General features: G+C 44.0%; 1 protein-coding gene across 5 annotated transcripts in view; it reads right to left on the reverse strand.

The window, feature by feature from the left end:
• Positions 1-6,370: 6,370 nt before the first annotated feature.
• LOC115150301 (plasma membrane calcium-transporting ATPase 1) overlaps positions 6,371-24,905 on the reverse strand; it is a 148,398-nt gene continuing 129,863 nt past the window's right edge. For 2 of the 5 annotated variants that reach the window (XM_029693439.1, XM_029693434.1), the window contains 3 exons: positions 20,753-20,935; positions 16,248-16,458; positions 7,899-8,016 (listed from right to left, as the gene is read on the reverse strand). In XM_029693439.1, coding sequence (XP_029549299.1) covers positions 8,012-8,016; positions 16,248-16,458; positions 20,753-20,935 — 399 coding nt within the window. In that variant the 3' untranslated portion in view covers positions 7,899-8,011. Of the gene's footprint in view, positions 8,017-16,247; positions 16,459-20,752; positions 20,936-24,905 lie in introns of all 5 variants that reach the window. The other 3 variants (XM_029693438.1, XM_029693433.1, XM_029693440.1) reach the window with 2 other exon arrangements.

Genomic DNA, 24,905 nt, shown 5'->3' on the forward strand with positions numbered 1-24,905 from the left:
TAATAGGAGAATTCTGTTGCATAGTTTGAAGCAAACAGGTGTGACATTTTGGCATGATAATGAATCTCATTTACTAAAGAGGAGATGGTGGGAGAGGACAGAGAATGAATGTGTGTGTTGTGTGTCTGTCAGGTGAGACACAAACTGAGGAGATGCTGCTCAAAGGCCCTTCTAGAAGAAAACAGACAGTTACTGTACCCACAGAGAATGAGCCTTAATACAAACCCTCACATTTGCACATTTACTATTATGCGTGCACACACACACACACACACACACACACACACACACACACACACACACACACACACACAATTAACAATTTCAGCCAATTGAATTCCTCCCCTGATTTTGCTGTTGTTTCTCTTGCGTCAATCAAATCAACAGGCTTGCCCGTTTCAGTAGCTCAGCTCTGTGGGGACACCATGAAAGCAAAACTAAATTTCACTTGTAACACCAAACCATTTTGAGTGCCTGTCAGAATTAGTCATGATTGCATTAACATCGTTACAGGTCAGGGCGATGAAACAACATCTCACCTCGAGAGAAATGAGCAAAAAAAAATTAAAAGCTGTCAGTGTTAACACAGCTCAATTTAACAAAACAAGACTGTGCTCTTTGAAAAGTTTATACAATTATGTTCACACCAAGCCAACCAGAATGAGCGATGGATCTCCAGAATGACCTAAGGTCACCCCAACATGCTCAGATAAACCAATCAGCTGCCCTCATATCTCTCTTGCTGGCTTACTTCTGAAGCTAAGCAGGGTTGGTCCTGGTCGGTCCCTGAATGGGAGACCAGATGCTGCTGGAAGTGGTGTTGGAGGGCCAGTAGGAGGCACTCTTTCCTCTGGTCTAAAATAAATATGCCATTGCCCTGTGTAGGGTACAGTCTTTCGGATTGGATGTTAAACGGGGTCCTGATTCTCTGTTATCACTAAAGATCCCATGGCATTTATCGTAAGAGTAGGGGTGTTAACCCCGGTGTCTGGCCCTCATACCTTCACAGTCATCTAATCATCCCCAGTTTACAATTGGCTCATTCATCCCCCTGTAACTATTCCCCAGGTTGTTGCTGTAAATGGGAATATGTTTTCAGTCACCTGATAAAATAAGGGTTAAATAAAATAAAACTTCCTGGTTTCAACAACATAGCAAGAAGAAAGACACTAACCAAGTACTTAAGCCGAGGCACACCTGTGATGTAAAGAGAGGGGAAACTCTCTCTTTTATATCTTTCTCCTCTAGACCAGCAGAAACCCATAAAGGAGACGAGACAAGCTAGACTGCTGTTGACAACAGCAGAATGCCATTCTGTGTTACTGATATGGAATCCTTCTCTGATAGAAGAGCAAGTTGTCAATGTGTTTTTAACTAGACAAGAGACATACGGCCTGTGAAACATTTCTCTTCTCTCCCCCATAGCACTTAGTGACCACACACAATGTGATCTGAGCCTTGTTAATCAAAGCGAGTCTGGGCAGATGTAGAACTTTAGACATTGGGAATCGGCATGTGGCAACAAGACCCACAGAGACATACTGTACACACAGGTCTCACTGACAGAGCATAGCCTTATCCGGCCCTCGATAGAATGCAACTAGCGAGATCGAAAGAGTGGGAAAAAGAGAGGCAGAAAAACAGATGTGTACGAGCCTTAAAGCGTCAACTAGAAGGAACTACCATAAGGGATAGAACTGTTGAATAAACCAGTAAAGAATCTCACATCTGAGATGCTGCTGCTAGAAGAGAGGTTGACTGCAGTTTGGCACAGCAGCAGACGAGCTCAGTCCTTGGATGGAGGGAGATGGAATGAGAGAGGGAGAGTAATGAGGAAATCGATGGATGTGATAGATGTGAAATGATGAGCTGAATAAAGAATGCCTACCTTGTTAAAGAGTGATTCTCCATGGCTTTGGCTGGATGATGGAATAAACAATGAACAGCATGGCATCATCATTACTTCTCAGTCGGTGGTGAAAGAGATTCAGCATGGGGCTAGTGAAAAGGATTGTTATTTCTAAATACCAAAAATAAAAAATAAACAATATTCATGGTTAAATTACAAAATGTTTATTTTTTATTTATATAAATGTACTGTGTTACTATGGTGTTATATAGCTGATGTATGAAGCTTTTGTTGAGCTGGTTTTCACATCCGTCTGCTATGGTGAGATGGGGTAAAGTCAGCTGGTAGACTTCATGGTTGCTGTTAGTCCCTTATGAATGAACAATGACAGTCAACAAGTACCTTAGTTAATATCCAGGTAGTAATTGTTCCACACTAGTGATGAAGTACTCAACAGGGACATGTTACAGTACCTACAGAGAAAGCACTTCATTGAACTGATCTTTGTGAAATTGAATTAGAGTCCCATTCACACATCCACCCTATTCATCCACCCACCACATCCCTCCTCCACCCCATTCCTCCTCCACCCCATCCTATATTTTCAAGGCAGCATCCTCTCAGTGTGTTTCACTGGGACAGCAACTCAGTCAAAATGTGCGAGTTTTGTTTTGGAAGCAGGTAAACATTTGGGATGTCTCATTCCATACTTAAACATGCAGAACATTGAACAGCTAGCTTTTTTCCAAATGGCCATTTTTTTTCTCTAGTACAGCGTGGTTTAGGCTACACAGAACACGAAAGTACCAATCCTACCAGGTTGGACATATTGCTTTAAACCACCAAATTGTTTATACGTCATGCATGCCACACAGATGATATTATGTTTATACAAAAATAACACCAGTGTCTATTACTGTGTATCATATCAATTACAGAAAGTACTTTTTCTGTCTTTTCGCAATTAGATGCAATTGAAAATGTATTAAAACACAAGAACTGGTTCGGGTAAACATCGGCCTATGTAAAATAAAGGGGTTATGACTTTAAAATGTGATATTCCAGTTTTCAAACCTTTTTTTTATTTACAACTGCGAAGAAGCTGCCCCAGAAGAAATCCCCCAAACCCAAAGAAATCTAAGAAAGACAACACTTTAGAGAAGCAATGCAGTCCTTTACAGTCAACAGTTATTGCACAATGCCTTAGCATGTTCATTTTGTCATACATGAGTCATAATTGAGACATGTGCAATAAGAGGAAAGGTCTTAGATTGGTCAGAAGTAGCAATGGGCTTGTCCAACAGAGAAACCAAACTTTGTCAGGACTGTCTGGCTGTTCTTTAGTTCTCCATCCACCTCAGACATACAGACCTGTTGGTCTGCTTCTGCAGTACAGTTGTGCCAAGGTTAATAACAAAACAGCAAACAAACAAAAAGATTGGGGTGTTTCTAGCGGATGGAGTATCTGTTCACCTGTGGAATGGAAGGGCAACCAGCACAACCATGGCAATAGAAGAAGGACAATCTTAGCGAAGCTTCAAGTTCTTTGCATTCTCTGTCCACATTTACATGCAACAACATTTGCTATTTTGGGGAGATGGAAAGTATGGAAATACATTCACCTGACAATAATAGTTTAAAACAATCTGGTCAAAAAGAAAAAGAAAGTATAAAAAAAACAACGATTGTACAAAACAAGACTTTGGCAGAACATTCTTAAAGCTATGCTGGGTGATCACTGACTGACTGCCCTCTTTTCATTACCTAGAGTTCAAAGTTCAAAATCATTCCATGGCAATATTTACACAGTATATTCAATGTAGAAGTGCAGTCTTCCAAATAGATTATCTCAGAAGAAAATAAATATTTACCATTGAAAACGAGTCCCCAAAATGTGTCCCGAAAATGAGTCTGTCTGTCTAACATGCTGACCAAACTGTCCGCTTGTGTGCGCGAGCATTGGAAAATAAATGTCCACATACATGTTATTCAATCATTTAATCCAAACTGCTCATGCGCATCAACGGGCGTCTGCATAGCCAGAACTTGGTTCTATTTTAGACGCTTAATGCCTGGTAAGTCCCGCCTTACCATCTACTCATTGGTTTTTACAAGCATATACCCACGTGAGTGATTGAAAGATGAACAAGGTCCACACAGCCATATAAAATCCACAGAAGAAAGATGAACAAGCAGGGATCAATTAAAAAAATAACTAACTAAATAGCAACCCAATGTTTATCTCCCAGACAAATTAGCTAGCAACAGCAAATGTTTCCTGTGTGTTTCGACCTGTCCCCAAATTAATATAGTTAATTAAAAGTTGCTTTTGGTATTTTAACCTACGTGTCATGAACGTGTCTGGTAGAGATAGACAAAATCAATATGCGCACGATGACGCACGTGTAGAGCCGGTTTGGTCAGCATGTAACTGACGAACGGACACCACAGCAAGAGCATCTTGTTTCTGTTTACGGACACAAACAGGAAGAGGAAGTGATGTCACTACCGGTTTAACAGTTCTACTCTAAACAGTTTCCTAAGTTATTAGAATAAAAAAGGTTAATGCTTGATTTGGATGGAATCGAAATTCATGCCCTCTTTTCGACAAGTCGACTAAAGTCACTACCCAGTTGTCTAAGTGCACCAATCCTCTCAAAAATAAATTAAACTCGCAGTCATATTAGTCTGAAAGAACAGACCCCATGTAATACATATATTTATATAGAGATTAAAAATCATATATACTCCAAATGAATTTAACATTACTTCAATGTTCTGTTTACTACAGTGTTCTATTTGACTCGCTTTCATTAGACCTCATTTGATTTAAGTTACTGAGAGAAATAGCAGAATTTAAGCTAGTGTCTCTTTAAGACTGTATATAGTGAAGGGAAAGAGGTGGTAAGGCTAGATTGCTGAAAAAGTATATCCAATCGCATGGCCTACAGTGAGTAAACAGTTTCTTTTAGCTTCCTTAGCCCCAGCATCGGACAACCAATCATGGTTTACAAATGTGGCATAAATATACTGTATATAGAAACATATTCTGCTGTTGATTCATCTCATTCATGGACTGTACTGTCACCAAAACACTTCAGCCTATACATATATATTCCAAAATATTAAAAAATACTAAATATAAAAATACAGAAGAATTGTAAAAAATGAACAAAACATTTAGTTTATATGAAAATCATGCAAGAAAGCTTCCCAATAATGATGTACTAAGCAAGGAGACCAGCCAGAAGAGGGAGGCGCAGTGCGAGCAGGCTTACGGCAGCAGGCTTACGGCAGCAGGCTTACGGCAGCAGGCTTACGGCAGCAGGCTTACGGCAGCAGGCAGACTATGTTCTGTAAACATCGTTGTAGTCCATGACACATATAATCGGCAGTGACACGTTGTTTTGCATCCATCAATTTTGGGGTCAGAGTGGAATAGAAATTAAACCTCCATAACGATGGGGTAAAAAACAACAACAACCTATAAAATATGGCTCTGAGTAAGTAGAAAAGGTGTATCATCAGAGGGTTCTATCGAAGTAAGTAACCTAGATATGAAAATAAGGTTGAAAATATGGCAGTAGTACATCAATAGCACATATCTTGTTGAGGGCGTCACACTCTCTGTCACAGAGTTGGTGGTCGGAGTGGGAGTAAGCCCAAGTTTAAACTCTCTGTACCATCATTTAAAACAACGACATACACCACTGAATACAGGAGCTCTTATGTTGGATCAACATCTCTGGTTGTATCGTTTTTTTCTTGTTAGAGTATTCCTCTTCTTGTTAGGCTATTATCTGTGGTTGGTGGGTTGGTTGGTAGGTGGGTTGGTTGGGAGGTGGGTTGGTTGGGTGGTGGGTTGGTTGGGAGGTGGGTTGGTTGGGAGGTGGGTTGGTTGGGAGGTGGGTTGGTTGGGAGGTGGGTGGGTTGGTTGGGAGGTGGGTGGGTTGGTTGGTAGGTGGGTTGGTTGGTAGGTGGGTGGGTGGGTTGGTTGGTTGGTTGGTAGGTGGGTTGGTTGGTAGGTGGGTTGGTTGGTAGGTGGGTGGGTTGGTTGGTAGGTGGGTTGGTTGGTAGGTGGGTTGGTTGGTTGGTTGGTTGGTAGGTGGGTTGGTTGGTGGGTTGGTTGGGAGGTGGGTTGGTTGGTAGGTGGGTTGGTTGGTAGGTGGGTTGGTTGGTAGGTGGGTTGGTTGGGAGGTGGGTTGGTTGGGAGGTGGGTTGGTTGGTAGGTGGGTTGGTTGGTGGGTTGGTTGGTAGGTGGGTTGACCCTAAAGGACATGTGGGGATGTGTTGTGTCCCTATGCTAGCAGGCTAGCCTCTAATGGTTGCATCTCCCAGAGGCATTGTGGGAGAGATCGATAGTCCTTTGTCACTCTGAAGCAGACACAGTGACACTCGATAACGACACACACAGTCAAGCTGTAGCTAACAGGAACAAGCCCAACGCCCTTTCGTCAACAGTGAAAAAAGAGTTGTACATTTGCCTTGTTAAGGTACAGATAAGAATGTATTAATTTTTTGTTTTTTTATGTGTGGAAAAAAGGAGTGACAGACTAAAGAAAAAATAATTACCCATTTCTGTCTTATACACAGGAAAAGGTAGGTCCTAACCCCGACAAATAATGACTCCCAAAACCATCTCTAAATTCCCATTATATTTAACACGGCTGAAACATGGATCAAATACGTTATGCATACGAGAGAGGGAGACTCGGACGTTCTTATTCTTACTCCACATTGAGGCAGTATCGTAAGCTGTCAACTTCCTCTCAACGGGCTAGGGAAAACCAGAACCCTGATTGGATGAGATGAGGTCACATGGTCTTGCTATGATCCCACTCCACAGAGAGGGGGTTCCTTCTGGCTCTAGCCTGCTGCTGGCTTTTCTTTGAATGTGTTGTTTTAAGATAATTCACTTTTCTGTTAATATAGACTAGCATCCTTTGTACTTTCCTTCCATAAAAACAGGAGAAATCATAATAAAATCATGTCAAATGGACCCAGAAGAACCAAACTAAAGTGAGAGATGTTTAGACGGTTGAACCTTCATCATTGAAAATATGTAGTTTATCAGAATGAATGAAGACATGGGTTCCTGGATTGAACTGCATAACCCATTAGTACATCTTGCTTCAAAACAGATCCATTGCTTACACACTGTACAGTTAAAACACAGATTGAGAAATGGAGTGGAAAAACTTAGTAGCTGAAAGCTGTTAAATCACATGGCCAATGTTCATCTGATCATCAAATCAGCTTGGAGCTGTGTTGAAGAGCCTATAAAGCATATATACTGTATGTACACATACATTAATGTACACATGGATATACTCTAAAAGTTCTGTGTCAGTTAGTGTATGCAGGGTGTAATAAGCACGTACAAGAGGATAAACATGTTGTGTTTCAGTTCTGGGCTATCTGAGGTTAAAATAAAACAATGAAATGTTACAGGACAAAAACAAATGATATTAAAACTCCAAAGATGGACAGTAGGACAGGCTACAGACTTCGACAGAGCAGATTGGTGGACCCCACATGGCCCCTCCCACCCATGAGTTTGGGGCGCGATGTGATTTGATGGTCTACATGTCACTCTGCTGCACATACTTAAAGGGCATACACACCACAGTCAGTGCCAGCCCATGGGAATGGCAAGGTGGGGTGTGTGGGTGGGGCAGGTGAGAGGTAGGTGTAGGGTTCAGGAAGTGGAGGGAAGAGTAGGCGGAGGAAGAGGAGTAGGTGAAGAGGGGTAGGTGAAGACGGGGAGACACTGGGACCCCTTGCCTGCTCTGGGTGTACCCTCTGTGGGATGAGGGGCATACAGCTTGTCCTCCTGGTGGTGGAAGAGAGGAAGTGCAGGAGGGTAACCAGCCGGCCAACAGGGGGAGATGGACAGAGCAGAATGGAAGAGAGGAGAAGAGAGGAGGTGATCAGCAGGAGGCCTCGTGGCTGACATCTGGAGCTTCTTCCCCCCCAGAGAAGGAGCTGGGCATGTGCTGGAGCTCCACCTCATCACTGCTGCTCTCATCGATGTCAGGGATCCGCGCCTCTTCCTCAGACAGGGGAACAAACTCAGGGTGGGCCATGAAGTTATGGATGGAATTTTTTGATTCTCGGTTCTCTAGCCCCGGGTAAAGAGAGCTACGGAACGCATTTACCACCTTAATCTGTTAGAGAGAGAAAGTTGGGGGCAGGGGGGATAGAGAGATTGAGGGATGGAGAAAGAGAGGCAGTGCAGAGAGAGAGAGAGAAATAAAAATAGCAGTTAGTATGAGGGTCCTGACTCAGTCTTCCTGTGTTGATGGTGATGAGAGGAGGCAGGCAAGCAGGCAGGCAGGGGATTATGGGTAATCTGCTAGGGGGTACAAAGGGTGGTCAGTGAGAGTTGAGAAGTGAAGTATTCTGGGATGGCAGTCTTGATCACTTGCCCAATCATCAAATCAAACAGCAGGCAAAAGGAAGACACACAGGAGCCCGAAACCCCCAAATCAAAAACACACAGTCAACTACAACATACAGTATGACACATGAGGGTGAGTGGAAAATACATGAGCACTGCAAAACAAATACACAAAAAAGCATTAACACTAAAACACAGTACAATATGCAAACAAACCGTGAAAATAAATACCAACATATGAGCTGGGAACACATGATAATGACGGTGTACGGATATTGAGCAAGCAATGGAACAAAACCCACACAGCTACTTAATTCTACAGCACACCCCCCAAACACACTGACACATAAAGACATCATGCTATCTGAGGCAACAAGATGCATGTTCTAATCACCAGCCTACACACAGCTACAGTACAGCTAGCTGGCAGCATCTCAATGTTCTATAATGAAGACAGGGATGGAGGGTTGGATGTTGTCTGTTGGGCTGTTTGGTTGGCGACCAAAGATGAGTCCAGTTCGGGGATATTTTGTAGGAAAGGCAGGAGTGTGGAAAGGGACAGAGGATGAGAAGAGAGGGAGGAAGGCAGAGGACAGAAGATAAGAAATGTAAAGTGGTGAAGAGGGAAAAGGATGAACGGTTGATGCTGCAATAAAACGAACATGCACTTCATACATGTACAATAGACACACACCTTCTCACTCACAAACACACACCTTCTCACTCACAAACACACACCTTCTCACTCACAAACACACACCTTCTCACTCACAAACACACACCTTCTCACTCACAAACACACACCCTCTCACTCACAAACACACACCCTCTCACTCACAAACACACACCCTCTCACTCACAAACACACACCCTCTCACTCACAAACACACACCTTCTCACTCACAAACACACACCTTCTCTCTCACAAACACACACCTTCTCACTCACAAACACACACCTTCTCACTCACAAACACACACCCTCTCACTCAAACACACACCCTCTCACTCACAAACACACCCGCTCACTCACTCACAAACACACCCGCTCACTCACTCACAAACACACCCACTCACTCACAAACACACCCACTCACTCACAAACTCACTCACAAACACACCCACTTCTAAAGCTGATGGTACTCAACACTTTCTACAGTTCAGAAAAAAGGAATGTGAACTCCACCACAACGAGAGTGGATATTATTTTCTCTCTAACTACTTGTCTGTATCTAACCTCCCACCTCACCATCTACTAAACTACAGACTGATGCATCATGTTAGACCAACACAGCTACTCTGATGAATGTGTAAGACATTTACAGCCCATCTCCAGCCCATGCCTGTCAGCCAGGCAGGCAGGGGTAGGACACAGTGTGTGTGGTGTGTCTGCCAGGCAGGAAGGGGTAGGACACAGTGTGTGTGGTATGTCAGCCAGGCAGGCAGGGGTAGGACACAGTGTGTGTGGTGTGTCAGCCAGGCAGGAAGGGGTAGGACACAGTGTGTGTGGTGTGTCTGCCAGGCAGGAAGGGGTAGTTAAGAGGAACTGACAGGCGTTCTGCTACAGGCCTGTGAGGAGAACACAGAGTGTCACAGAGTGAGAGTGAGAGATGACTGTGCAGACACCCATACATCAGAGGTGTGAAAATGAGCACTGCTGGCTGGCAGAGGGACTGTGTGTGTGTGTTTGTGTGAGAGAGTGAGTAAGTGAGAGAGAGAGAGGACCAACAAAAATGGAAAAGGGTCAAATCCAATAATTTACATTTCCACAGTGTTCTTTGGCTTGATGATGCTTATTATGAAGAGAAACTAGCTACATTTTGGTGGGCTGTATGTAACCTATCCAATCAGCATCCAGCCTCTGTGTTTATACTTCTTATTCCAGGCAGGCTTACCTGGCCGTGTGTGTTTGAGAGAGCATTGTGATGTCGAACAAAAGCATTTCCATGTCAGGAGGAAGGAAAAACACACACACACACACACACACACACACACACACACACACACACACACACACACACACACACACACACACACACACACACACACACACACACACACGATTCACTCCTTTGGTTGTTGTTACCCTGTAGTCAGAATGGCGAGAGTCCTGAGAAGAGAGGGACACAGAGGAGAGGAAAGACAGACAGACAGACAGACAGATGATTGGGATAGGATGGAAATATACAGCAGGGAGAGAAGCAACAAAGGTTCTGAGCGAGAGATAAAGGAGTGAAACATGGAGAACAGTATGAGAGAAAACAGCAGAGCTGTGGACTCGAGTCACAAATATGATGACTTGCAACTCGACTTTGACTTTAACACCAATGATTCGTGACTTAACTTGGACTTGAGCCTTTTGACTCGACCTGACTTGATACCCTCCCCAAGCCCAAATATAAAAAATGATGCTATTAAAAAAAGTGTGCAGCGCATCAACTCTTCATTTAAGGGATTACAGTTTGAATCGGACAGCAGCCAATCAAATTGTGCCAGCTGAGAAAAAGTTGCGCGTGGCAGTGCAGAGGAACGTCGGTGGGTGAATTCAGACGGAGCCCTTGGAAAGATGATACCCAAATGATTATTTTCGGATATAAAGACGATGCTGTATCAACAAAAAACATATTGCAACTCGCAAAACATGCAGGAAGAAAATTACAGACAGAGGCGCAACAACTTCTAACTTTGTTCAACATTTGAAGCTGCACAAAGAACGGTAAGTCGTGGCTAATATAGCCGACAGCTATATATTTTATTACTTTACTGGTGTATCATGTAGGCTAACGTAACGTTAAATCAATGAGCCTCCACACAGTCAGTCAGTGCAGGAATGTGATCATTGCACCCAAGATAGCTAGGCAGTTGGTAGCCTAAATACTGCCTGATGTTACTGCTGTTCCTAAAACCATTGACATACGTAACCACACACAGAGAGTGAGTGCAGAATGTGTGTGCGAGAGAGAAGGTTGGGCGATTGTGTACAAGCCTACATCGCCCGATTGCGCCCCATAACGGGGGTCTTTCTCATGGCTACCCATGTATTTCCATAGAAATATAATGTCTATTTGGAAAGTAATAAATATACTGCTCAAAAAAATAAAGGGAACACTTAAACAACACAATGTAACTCCAAGTCAATCACACTTCTGTGAAATCAAACTGTCCACTTAGGAAGCAACACTGATTGACAATACATTTCACATGCTGTTGTGCAAAGGGAATAGACAACAGGTGGAAATTATAGGCAATAAGCAAGACAGCCCCAACAAAGGAGTGCTACTGCAGGTGGAGACCACAGACCACTTCTCAGTTCCTATGCTTCCTGGCTGATGTTTTGGTCACTTTTGAATGCTGGCGGTGCTTTCACTCTAGTGGTAGCATGAGACGGAGTCTACAACTCACACAAGTGGCTCAGGTAGTGCAGCTCATCCAGGATGGCACATCAATGCGAGCTGTGGCAAGAAGGTTTGCTGTGTCTGTCAGCGTAGTGTCCAGAGCATGGAGGCGCTACCAGGAGACAGGCCAGTACATCAGGAGACGTGGAGGAGGCCGTAGGAGGGCAACAACCCAGCAGCAGGACCGCTACCTCCGCCTTTGTGCAAGGAGGAACAGGAGGAGCACTGCCAGAGCCCTGCAAAATGACCTCCAGCAGGCCACAAATGTGCATGTGTCTGCTCAAACGGTCAGAAACAGACTCCATGAGGGTGGTATGAGGGCCCGACGTCCACAGGTGGGGGTTGTGCTTACAGCCCAACACCGTGCAGGACATTTGGCATTTGCCAGAGAACACCAAGATTGGCAAATTCGCCACTGGCACCCTGTGCTCTTCACAGATGAAAGCAGGTTCACACTGAGCACGTGACAGACGTGACAGAGTCTGGAGACGCCGTGGAGAACGTTCTGCTGCCTGCAACATCCTCCAGCATGACCGGTTTGGCGGTGGGTCAGTCATGGTGTGGGGTGGCATTTCTTTGGGGGGCCGCACAGCCCTCCATGTGCTCGCCAGAGGTAGCCTGACTGCCATTAGGTACCGAGATGAGATCCTCAGACCCCTTGTGAGACCATATGCTGGTGTGGTTGGCCCTGGGTTCCTCCTAATGCAAGACAATGCTAGACCTCATGTGGCTGGAGTGTGTCAGCAGTTCCTGCAAGAGGAAGGCATTGATGCTATGGACTGGCCCGCCCGTTCCCCAGACCTGAATCCAATTGAGCACATCTGGGACATCATGTCTCGCTCCATCCACCAATGCCACGTTGCACCACAGACTGTCCAGGAGTTGGCGGATGCTTTAGTCCAGGTCTGTGGGGAGATCCCTCAGGAGACCATCCGCCACCTCATCAGGAGCATGCCCAGGCGTTGTAGGGAGGTCATACAGGCACGTGGAGGCCACACACTACTCAGCCTCATTTTGACTTGTTTTAAGGACATTACATCAAAGTTGGATCAGCCAGTAGTGTGGTTTTCCACTTTAATTTTGAGTGTGACTCCAAATCCAGACCTCCATGGGTTGATAAATTGGATTTCCATTGATTATTTTTGTGTGATTTTGTTGTCAGCACATTCACCTATGTAAAGAAAAAAGTATTTAATAAGATTTTTTCTTTCATTCAGATCTAGGATGTGTTGTTTAAGTGTTCCCTTTATTTTTTTGAGCAGTGTATACATATATATATATATATATTAAAGCATTCATGATTTGCGTAAATGTAATACTAACTATTGCTCTTGTTAAAAATATGAAATGGTATTACATTTGGTGAAGAGCACATTATGACTTGTTTAGGACACGAAACTCAAAGTTTAGGACTTGAGACTTGACTCGGACTTGCCTGTCTTGACTTGGGACTTGACTTGGGACTTGAGTGCTAAGACTTGAAACTTACTTGTGACTTGTAAAACAATGTCCCACCAATGTCCCACCTCTGGAAAACAGAGAGTGAAAGATGGAAAGAAGAAAACGAGGTAAAGAGTGGGAATCAGGGCCTGCAGCGGTTGGATCAGAAAAAGGGAGCGAAAGGAGAAACGGTCACGGGTGAAAAAAAGAGGGGATCACGTTAAACGACCACATTCTCTAAAACAGTTTTAGTCCTTAAGCTATTTTAAGTCCACTTTGTACCCTGTTTGTGCTGCCACAATGTTGTGTTGCTCCCATGCTGATTTGTCATGTGTTGCTTCCATGCTGTGTTGCTGTCTTAACTCTCTCTTTATGTAGTGTTGTGGTGTCCGTTGTCGTGATGTGTGTATTGTCCTATATATTTATTTTTAATCCTAGCCCCCTTCTCCGCAGGAGGCCTTTTTTCCTCTTGGCAGGCCGTCACTGTAAATAAGAATTTGTTCTTAACTGACTTGCCTAGTTAAAGCAAAAAATATTGGTTAAATTAAAAATGAAAAACAATGTATGTAAAGAGGTTAATGACTTATTTCTATAGTTATATATTTTCCATATTCTTCAGTCCTAATCGTCTTTTCTTTTTTAATCATATTCAGAGTTTTCTCAGACTTTAGTCAGCTTTGTAAATCCGTCGCATGCACCACCTCTTCCATTCCTGCAGAACTTCAGTGTGTGACGAATGACTCTGCAACTCTGCCTCTTTAAGCCCAGGGTTTTAAGTCCTCATATATGTGTGTGTACTGCTCTGTGTTTCTAAGTCTTCTCGTGTCTGTCTGTGTATGTGTGTTTGTATGTGCGTAATGTACATGTCGGTATGTGTGGGTGTATTTTTGAGTGTTTTCTGTCTCAAAGTCCTCTCATATCCATCTGATCTCTGTGTTCCTCTCGTGTGAGTGTTTTGGCGGATGCCAAGATACACCAATGTACCGCAGGCATCCATAACCCTTTTTACATAAAAAACTGTGGGAGAAATATGGCTATCTTTTTTCTCCATAAATCTCTTTTAGTGAGAGAGCATGCTGTCATGGTGGAATAAGTCAGCACTGGGGTCGCTTGCCAAGCCTTAAAAAAAAGAACATACTGAGGGATAAGTTCTCCCTGAATAGCGGGACTGAGAGAGAGGGAGGAGAGAGAGGGACAGATAGGGAGGAGAGAAAGGGACTGAGAGAGGGGGACAGAGAGGGGGAGGATTGAGAGGAAGGAGTGAGAGTTTCTAAATGCTCTTGTTTATGTCCGTTTGTGTGTCTCTGTTTGGAAGGAGAGGCAGTGCGTTGTCGTGATGCGAGGAACAACACCCCTCTCCCCCTTTTCTCTCCTCTCAATCCCTCCCCTTAGCAAAGGGCAAGGTCACACCCCCATCCCCCCAACCTTCTCCTCTCTCACTACTGAGCTCATCTCTCTTACGACTGCAGTCCATCACCATCCCCAGAACTAATGGACTCTCTATACACTAATAATACAGATGACTACATCACTTCTAGTCACAGAATCACTCACACAGTCATACATTCACTAACTCTCTCCTTTCCCACACATGTTTTCTCAGGGCTGGAGATGGATATGGAGATGGCTGAGCTATCAGCCAATGAACTGGGACTAGATCTTTAAGGTTCCTTATGTGTCCTTAGTGCCAGTTGGAGAGAAGGTAGGAAAGACATGCTTTCTGAAGTCACAGTATGTAGCCACTGGAAGAAGAAAAGACTAACAAATACTAACACCATGCACACGAACCTGTCGCCCGCCTGCCAGCCAGCCAGACAGACAGACAGACAGACAGACAGACAAGTGCAGAAGCAGCTCAGGAAAGGAGAGTGATGTCATTAGAAAACACAACTAACCTTTCACTATTAACCCTTCACTATTAACCCTTGTGAGACCTCCTGGGCCCTGCCTCATAACAGCGTCTCAGATTAGAGCCTGTCCGCAGGATTGAACTGCTTTAGGTATTACCCTGTGAGATTGTCCTTGCCTGGTGTCAGCAATCACATGGATTTAACTATTTTAGGTATTACCCTGTATGAGATTGGCCTTGCCTGGAGTCAGGAATCACATGGATTGAACTATTTTAGATTATACCCTGTGAGATTGGCCTTGCCTGGAGTCAGGAATCACATGGATTGAACTATTTTAGATTATACCCTGTGAGATTGGCCTTGCCTGGAGTCAGGAATCACATGGATTGAACTATTTTAGATTATACCCTGTGAGATTGGCCTTGCCTGGAGTCAGGAATCACATGGATTGAACTATTTTAGGTATTACCCCATGTGAGATTAGCCTCGCCTGGATTCAGAATTCACATGGATTGAACTATTTTAGGTATTACCCTGTATGAGATTGGCCTTGCCTGGAGTCAGGAATCACATGGATTGAACTATTTTAGGTATTACCCCATGTGAGATTAGCCTCGCCTGGATTCAGAATTCACATGGATTGAACTATTTTAGGTATTACCCCGTGTGAGATTAGCCTCGCCTGGAGTCAGAAATCACATGGATTTAACTATTTTAGATTATACCCTGTGAGATTAGCCTGGCCTGGAGTCAGGAATCACATGGATTTAACTATTTTACATTATACCCTGTGAGATTAGCCTGGCCTGGAGTCAGGAATCACATGGATTTGGCCATTTATTTCCTGCCTATTCCTTTAGGTTGATCTGGCCTCACTGAGATGTCTCACCAGGGTTAATACATGCAGATCATATTAGGAGTTTGGAGAACTCCAACCCCACGATGCACTGGGAGAAGCCGTAGAAGAGACGCAAAGTGAACCGAGGAAGCAGGACGGTTTTTCTGTGTAGTAGCAAGGGGTGAGTAAATGAGTGCAATAGATGGAGAGAGAGAGGGATAATGAGTGAAAGAGTAGAAGAGAGAGAGAACTCAAGAATATGAGATGGAGAGGTAGAGAAAAAGTGAGAGACTTAGTTAGAGAAGGTAATCAGCAGGCATCGGCAGGCTGTGGTTGGGGTAATGATGGCCAATCACTCAAACAAACAAACAGTCAGTCAGTCATGCATCATTCAGCATTCTGATTGGAGGAGAAGGAGGAGGCGGCAGAAAAGACAGCTTGTTGTTAACGGGACGCCATGGCGACCGCTCACTCACTGCCTGCAGTGGAGGAGGAAGCAGCGACGGCAGGAGTAAGAAGGGGCGGGGCCCCGGCAGAGTTGGCAGACAGGGAGGAAGAGGAAAGCCCTACGTGGGTGGGGCTAGAGACTGTTTTGGCGTCGTTGTGCTGGCTGACCACTGAGGGCTGGCGTCTCAATGCCCCCGGCACCGGAGCCTGACCCGTCTGGAACGTATAGACCACGTCCATCTGCAAACAACAGCCCACAGCACAGTCAGAGAGAGAAGAAAGGAGAGAAAGAAAGAGAGAGGGGGGTGGGTGAGGAGAGAGAGGGTGAGAGGGAGCGGAAGAGAGAGAAAGAGGGAGGATAAAAAAAAGAGAGAGAGGAGAGAGAGAAGAAAGAGAGAGAGAGAAGGGGAGAGATAGCAGAAAGAGACCCTGCATGGGCAGAGCAGAAACAATGGTTATGAAAATAGAGAAAATCCCCAAATTGTTAGTTGGAAGGGAGAGAAGGGGGGATTGGTGAAATTGAGGGAGAGGACTGGAATGCTTGCCACTGAATGAAAGGGGGGACATTCTGTTGTGACAGAGGAAAGGCTGAGCGCACCGGTGGGAATGAGGGAGCGAGCGATGGAGAGAAACACAAAAGAAGATGGCAGACAGAGTGTTTCTACAGGCCACTGATAAGTTTGGTGTGAAGTCGTCCTCCTCTTCCCAATTATGTCCTGGTTGTGTTTGACTAACCAGCCGTACTCACAAATACAAGCGCAGCGCAGCACACAGCCCACCAGGATTAGACAGGGGGAGGGAAGGGAGATAAGGACCCAATTAGCTCACTGCCTCTCTCAGTCACCCTCTTCCTCCCATCTCTCCGTCCTCCCCAGGAGAGAGAACGCTCTACTGCTTCTCCTCTCAGCACTTCCTTTGTCAGTGTGATAGAGGGAGGAGGGGAGGGAGGAGATGAATAAGAACATTTGGCTGAGGAAATTGAACGTCGGAATGGGAATAAAAATCTGGAGCAAACAAAATAAACGACCTTGGGAGAAACGAATAAGGAGCAGCAATTATGGCGTTGTGTTCCAATGAACAAGGAAAATTTGTCAACATTAAAACATGTTAGTTAGTTCTAAATGTACACACAGTGTATGTAAATATACTGATAACAACACAGTCTAAAAACTACACATACAACAGAGATTCTAAACTAGTCTTGTTGAACCAGCATATGAAATACCACTAACATAACAAAGACAAAATGTATATCTATTATTCTGGTCAATCAAATCGAAAGTCTTTCCATCATCAAGCATTACAGTTAATATATAGTAGCAGAGGGAGAAAGGAAAGAGGGATAGAGAAGGAAGTAGAGAGATCAATCAATTCAAGAAGAGAGAAACAGAAAGAAACAGTGAGACAGAGAGAGTTGCATATTTCAGTTGAAGAAGAGGGTAGAAGGTTAGTCAGTTACATGGTGCGCAAAGAGTATAGCCTTCTGGAGTGGGTGAAAGTATTAGAGAAAGAAAAAGTGAAAGAGAGAGAGGGAGAGACAGAAAGACAGAGGAAGAAGGAGAGAGAGAGAGACAAAGACAGAGGAAGAAGAAAGAGAGAGAGACAGAAAGAGAGGAAGAAGAAAGAGAGAGAGAGACAGAAAGAGAGGAAGAAGAAAGAGAGAGAGAGACAGAAAGACAGAGGAAGAAGAGAGAGAGCACAGAGATAGGACTGGAGTCCGTCACAGGGATGAAAGAGTTAAAAATGGAACATTAATGTAGACATTCCGCAGACTGAGAGACTGAACTCTTTTTGACCCACCGTATGAGACGGACATATACGTTTACATCCAAATAACAACACAACAAACAAATCATCCTCTGCCCACTCTACAGGGGTTTTACTGCAGGCAGTATGTTGTTTCAGCATTAGCCATGGCTAATGACGCCCATATGGAGACAGAGGAATGGCCTCTGGACATGCTACGATCGGAGCTAGTTTATTCCTGTAGGAGGGGAACCAAAGCTCGTCTTCTGGAAATGTCTCTAAGCCCACTTTATTGTAGCGCCACGGCCTAAGAATTCTACCCCCCCCCCCACACACACACACACACAGTACATCTGTCTCTTGGCAGAAAGGACCCAACCTGGCTGATGCGTCACCCATTGTCGAGGAGAACGGGCCATTCTAAAAAACATAGAGCGAGAGGAGGTATTTTAAAATGGGGAACACCCCAAAACTCTCCTTCGTATGCAACCGCAGAGAAGGACACCCTGTGGAGAACCCCAGGAGTTGACAGGTGTGTGTGTCCCACTACATAAAGCATTTGGAGACCTGGTGAAAAGCTCTATTTGATTAGTCTCTGGAGGGGCGGGGGGAAGAAAGAAAGAGACTGAAAGTCATCCATTACAACTTTCTCCATTAGATTATATAGAGATGTGTCTAGCTGTGTTGGTGGGTAGTGCCTCTCTGTCCCCAGGCCAGCTTCCAGTGTGTCTGAGTCTCTAAGCGACCAGGCAGTATTTCCACTCCCCCAATAAAACCCAGAGCTACTGACAAACAGCACCTTACATCCCAGGGCCCATACTCATAAAGCACCTCAGAGTACGAGCGCTGATCTAAGGATGAGCTCCCCTCTATCCGTATGAACATATTAATTGTGATCAAAAAGGCAGAACTAATCCTAGACCAGCACTCCTACCCGGCAATGCTCGATACATACGGCTCCTGGTTTCTCATCTCCCTCTGATATTACCCATCTGGATCCTGACTCCCAACCCACTATTGTAGGATTTACTGATATAGAATTACTGCATCCCGTAGGTGGTGACATGTTACAGACAGAAGAGACAGAGCAGAGGTGACACTGACAGGAAATCAAACCAGATCCATCAGACCGTGTGTCACAGTTCCACTGTCAGGTTGTCATGAGGCCGCATTTCCCTCAGACAACAACACCCACCTGTCTGTCTTCACAGGAGACAGCAGCAGAGACATTTACGTTCCAGTCATTTAGAGAAAAACTTATTTAAACTCTTAAGTCTCAGAGAGACTTAGAATGACTGCATTCAAACAGGGAGTCTGAAACAACCACATAAGACCAGCACCATGTAAGATCTTCTAAAAAATACATACAGTACCAGTCATAAGTTTGGACACCTACTCATTCAAGGGTTTTTCTTTATTTAAACTATTTCACTACTAGTATGTCCAGAGGTGTCCAGACTTTTGACTGGTACTGTATATAAACACGCACACACACAGATCATGGGCATTAATATGGAACTGCTAGAGACGTGACCCAGGTGTTCGTTCGATTAGTTTGATATTTACGGACACAACCTAGTCATTCGTTCTTTATGTTTGTTCGTTCATGCCTGCTGGCAATGTTCTTATCCCTTGCTTGCAAGCTAGCCAGCTAGCTACGGATAACACAGTCACAACCTCTGCAGCTATAATAACAGCAAAATAGCTGTTTTCTATTGCCATTTCGAAAGATCCATAACAATGAGCTGATAATGGCCTGGCATTGCTAGAAAAGTTTGCCTTCTCATCAGGACACTCATCAACACTGACTGTTAATTGCATATAAAACACTAGGCTAGAAGATATCTAAATAGTTTGTTGTTAGCAAACCTTCCAATATGACAACCAAATTCTAAAATACCTGATGCTGAAAACAGATGGTAAAACTAAAAACGTGGGAGGATTTTACAGCTTTAGTGGCAGAGGGGACCGGAGAAAACCATATTCATCACTCACCACGTTAGATCATCAGATGCTCCAAAAAAAATATGTCTCTGCGAAAACAAATCAACGCTAGCTAGCTACGTTTTTTTCGTCATTGGACTTGTGTTTACAATGTATCCAATGTCAGTTTGTGTGGTTGTTGGTTTAGCTTTCTGTAACTTTCTGTATGTGTAGGCGCATTTTGCGTCATGATTTCAAGGTGTCCAAATATCTTTTCCAATTAACCCAATATATTTTCCAACTGTCCTGTTATCTGGTTTTAATGTCTATTCTAGAATGCCCTCCCAGCCAATCAGAAACAAGTATTAAACAATGCTGTGGTATTAACATAAGCACATATACATATATACCAATAAAAGCCCAGTAACAGTTATCAAAACAGTCATGGTAAAAGAAAGAGGTCCTCTTCTTCTATTTGAAAGGACCACTACACCTAGAGAACAGACCACAACTCAAGAGGGAGTATCTCTGCTCTTAGGGTCTTGAAGACCTTCTGTAGGTCTTCTCCCCTGTTCACTTCTTGATTCTGAACAGCCTGGGGAGAGGGAGGAAGGGATGGATGGGGAGATGGGGGAGAGGGAGGGATAGAGAGAGGGAGAGGAGTACCCAATGCTCTCAACACCATTTAGATGGTCTTCTCCTCCTACAGTATACCTGTGAAACCCCTGGACAGGACTGGAAGAAAGCAAGGGAGATAGAGGGAGAGATGGGGGAACCTGCTAAGGCGAGAGCAGGTGATGGTATTTGAGGACTCCCCAGTGCGTATCAGGCTGGTGATGGTATTTGAGGACCCCCCGGTGCATACCTGAGTCTGGATGCGGTTGAGGCCCCTGAACCAGAGGACCTGACCCCTACGGAGCTCCATCTCAGCGTGGTCGATCTCATCGTCCCCCTCATTCATCTCGTTTTCGGAGACATCCTCCTTATGGGTGCCGTGGCCAGCCTCCTTTAGGAACTTCAGGTGGTGGGTGGGGATGGCTGAGATCAGCTGGAGGAGAGAGAGACACCATGAGAAGCTTTCTTTATCTTTTTTTTCATTTTTGTGGAGTGGTTGAAAAACAAGTTTTAATGACTCCAACCTAAGTGTATGTAAACTTCTGACTTCAACTGTGTGTATAGTTATATTATATATATATATATATATACACATACAACCACACACACACACACACACACACACACACACACACACACACACACACACACACTATATATACACACAATATATATATACACTGCTCAAAAAAATAAAGGGAACACTAAAATAACACCTCCTAGATCTGAATGAATGAAATAATCTTATTAAATACTTTTTTCTTTACATAGTTGAATGTGCTGACAACAAAATCACACAAAAATAATCCACGGAAATCCAATTTATCAACCCATGGAGGTCTGGATTTGGAGTCACACTCAAAATTAAAGTGGAAAACCACACTACAGGCTGATCCAACTTTGATGTAATGTCCTTAAAACAAGTCAAAATGAGGCTGAGTAGTGTGTGGCCTCCACGTGCCTGTATGACCTCCCTACAACGCCTGGGCATGCTCCTGATGAGGTGGCGGATGGTCTCCTGAGGGATCTCCTCCCAGACCTGGACTAAAGCATCCGCCAACTCCTGGACAGTCTGTGGTGCAATGTGGCGTTGGTGGATGGAGCGAGACATGATGTCCCAGATGAGCTCAATTGGATTCAGGTCTGGGGAACGGGCGGGCCAGTCCATAGCATCAATGCCTTCCTCTTGCAGGAACTGCTGACACACTCCAGCCACATGAGGTCTAGCATTGTCTTGCATTAGGAGGAACCCAGGGCCGACCGCACCAGCATATGGTCTCACAAGGGGTCTGAGGATCTCATCTCGGTACGTAATGGCAGTCAGGCTACCTCTGGCGAGCACATGGAGGGCTGTGCGGCCCCCCCAAAGAAATGCCACCCCACACCATGACTGACCCATCGCCAAACCGGTCATGCTGGAGGATGTTGCAGGCAGCAGAACGTTCTCCACGGCGTCTCCAGACTCTGTCACGTCTGTCACATGTGCTCAGTGTGAACCTGCTTTCATCTGTGAAGAGCACAGGGCGCCAGTGGCGAATTTGCCAATCTTGGTGTTCTCTGGCAAATGCCAAACGTCCTGCACGGTGTTGGGCTGTAAGCACAACCCCCACCTGTGGATGTCGGGCCCTCATACCACCCTCATGGAGTCTGTTTCTGACCCTTTGAGCAGACATGCACATTTGTGGCCTGCTGGAGGTCATTTTGCAGGGCTCTGGCAGTGCTCCTCCTGCTCCTCCTTGCACAAAGGCGGAGGTAGCGTTCCTGCTGCTGGGTTGTTGCCCTCCTACGGCCTCCTCCACGTCTCCTGATGTACTGGCCTGTCTCCTGGTAGCGCCTCCATGCTCTGGACACTACGCTGACAGACACAGCAAACCTTCTTGCCACAGCTCGCATTGATGTGCCATCCTGGATGAGCTGCACTACCTGAGCCACTTGTGTGGGTTGTAGACTCCGTCTCATGCTACCACTAGAGTGAAAGCACCACCAGCATTCAAAAGTGACCAAAACATCAGCCAGGAAGCATAGGAACTGAGAAGTGGTCTGTGGTCACCACCTGCAGAACCACTCCTTTATTGGGGGTGTCTTGCTAATTGCCTATAATTTCCACCTGTTGTCTATTCCATTTGCACAACAGCATGTGAAATGTATTGTCAATCAGTGTTGCTTCCTAAGTGGACAGTTTGATTTCACAGAAGTGTGATTGACTTGGAGTTACATTGTGTTGTTTAAGTGTTACCTTTATTTTTTTGAGCAGTGTATATACACACACACTACATGACCAAAAGTATGTAGACACTTCTTGTCGAACATCTCATTCCAAAATCATCTCATTCCAAAATTATGAGGTCAGGGTTCTGTGGCTGAATACATATATATATGTATAGAACATTTCTGGGCAGAACTGAAAAAGCGTGTGCGAGCAAGGAGGCCTACAAACCTGACTCAGTTACACCAGCTCTGTCAGGAGGAATGGGCCAAAATTCACCCAATTTATTGTGGAAGCTTGTGGAAGGCTACCCGAAACGTTTGACCCAAGTTAAACAATTTAAAAGGCAATGCTACCAAATACTAATTGAGTGTATGTAAACTTCTGACCCGCTGGGAATGTGATGACAGAAATAAAAGCTGAAAAAATCATTCTCTCTTCAATTATTCTGACATTTCACATTCTTAAAATAAAGTGGGGATCCTAACTGACCTAAAACAGGGATTTTTTTACTAGGATTAAATTTGGCTAAGGTGTATGTAAACTTCCAACTTCAATATATATATATTACACACACACTACATGACCAAAAGTATGAATACACTTCTTGTCGAATATCTCAATCAAAAATCATCTCATTCCAAAATCATGAGGTCAGGGTTCTGTGGCTGAAATAGCCGAATTCACTAATTTGAAGGGGTATCCATATATATATACAAAGGTTAGTGGATTTGGCTATTTCAGCCACACCCGTTGTTGACAGGTGTATAAAATTGAGCACACAGCCATGCAATCTCCATAGACAAACGATGACAGTAGAATAGGGAGGACCTTTTATACCATCATAAGAAGGTTAATGTCCATTCTAGTATTCCTAATTCTATGTCTGCAGTATACTATTAAAGAGCTCTGACCTGAAATGAACACCTCATCTGATATATATGTAAAAGCTCCAGTGTTTTTTTTCTCACATCATATTCCTTGGCAGGCTATTACATGCATTAATAACTCTTCATGTGAATTTATATCCGTTCACTAACTCATAATTAAATTAAATTCACGGTTTGAAATGAATTAATTCAGTCCACACCCTGTAGTTCTATCAGTGATTAGTTCACCTTATCAATTCCCTTCAGGATCTGAAGTGAATACAGAGATCCTATCAAATGACTATAATTCTATGGTGTTGAATGGAGATACATATTCATGACTATTGAATGGTTCTATTTAATTATGTGGGGGCCAATCAGTTTTTCCTCATGTGAATGTTTCTAAGGCCTGGATTGGCTGAGCAGAGAGTTGACAAACCAGAATGCTCCAACACTGAACCCAACGAACTGAGGTTACATACCAAACGTCACCCTATTCCCTATATAGTGCACCACATAGAGAGGGAACAGGGTGCCATTTGGGATGCAGCCTGAAATAAACTGTGGTGTCAGTAAAATGATGGCAAACTTTCTTGCTGTACCATTCCTTGGGGTGGACGTATAGATACTATGGTAATGTGATGCGGTGTGTATATTAGGTTCTTTTGTCTGCATTTCGAACATGGTACACTTATGTAATGCTTTAGCAGTAGTTATTGGGGAACCTAATAAAAAAATACTACTAAATACTTCTAATTAATTTAGTCACCTCTGAAATATTATGCTTTCAAAAACTCCCATACACACAAGCAAGCGCACACACACACCGCTCTGCAGTATACTATTTTAAAGAGTTCTGACCTGAAATTAACACCTCGTCTGATCTATATGTAAAAGTGCCAGTGTTTTTTTTCTCCCGTCATATTTCTTGGCAGGCATTAATAACTCTTCATTTGAACCTATAATCGGTTCACTAACTGATAATTCAATTCATGGTTTGAAATTAGTTAATTCAGTCCATGCCCTCTAGTTCGCCCAGTGATTAGTTTGCCTTATCAATTCCCTTCAGGATCTGAAGTTAATGTAAGGTCATTTCTCAGGCCCAGACTAAAGTCAGGGTTGAACACAGAGATCCTACTAAATGACTGTAATTCTATGGTTTTGCAAGCATGGAGATACACACACGTTATTTATCAATAACAGCTGGTGCGCGATGTGTAATATTAAGGAGGTCTCAAGGTATTGCTCGCCTGAGGAAGAGTACCTCATGATAAGCTGTAAACCACACTATCTACCAAGAGAGTTTTCAGCAATATTTTCGTAGCTGT

Source organism: Salmo trutta, chromosome 16 (assembly GCF_901001165.1).
Source record: "Salmo trutta chromosome 16, fSalTru1.1, whole genome shotgun sequence".
Taxonomy (NCBI): Eukaryota; Metazoa; Chordata; class Actinopteri; order Salmoniformes; family Salmonidae; genus Salmo; species Salmo trutta.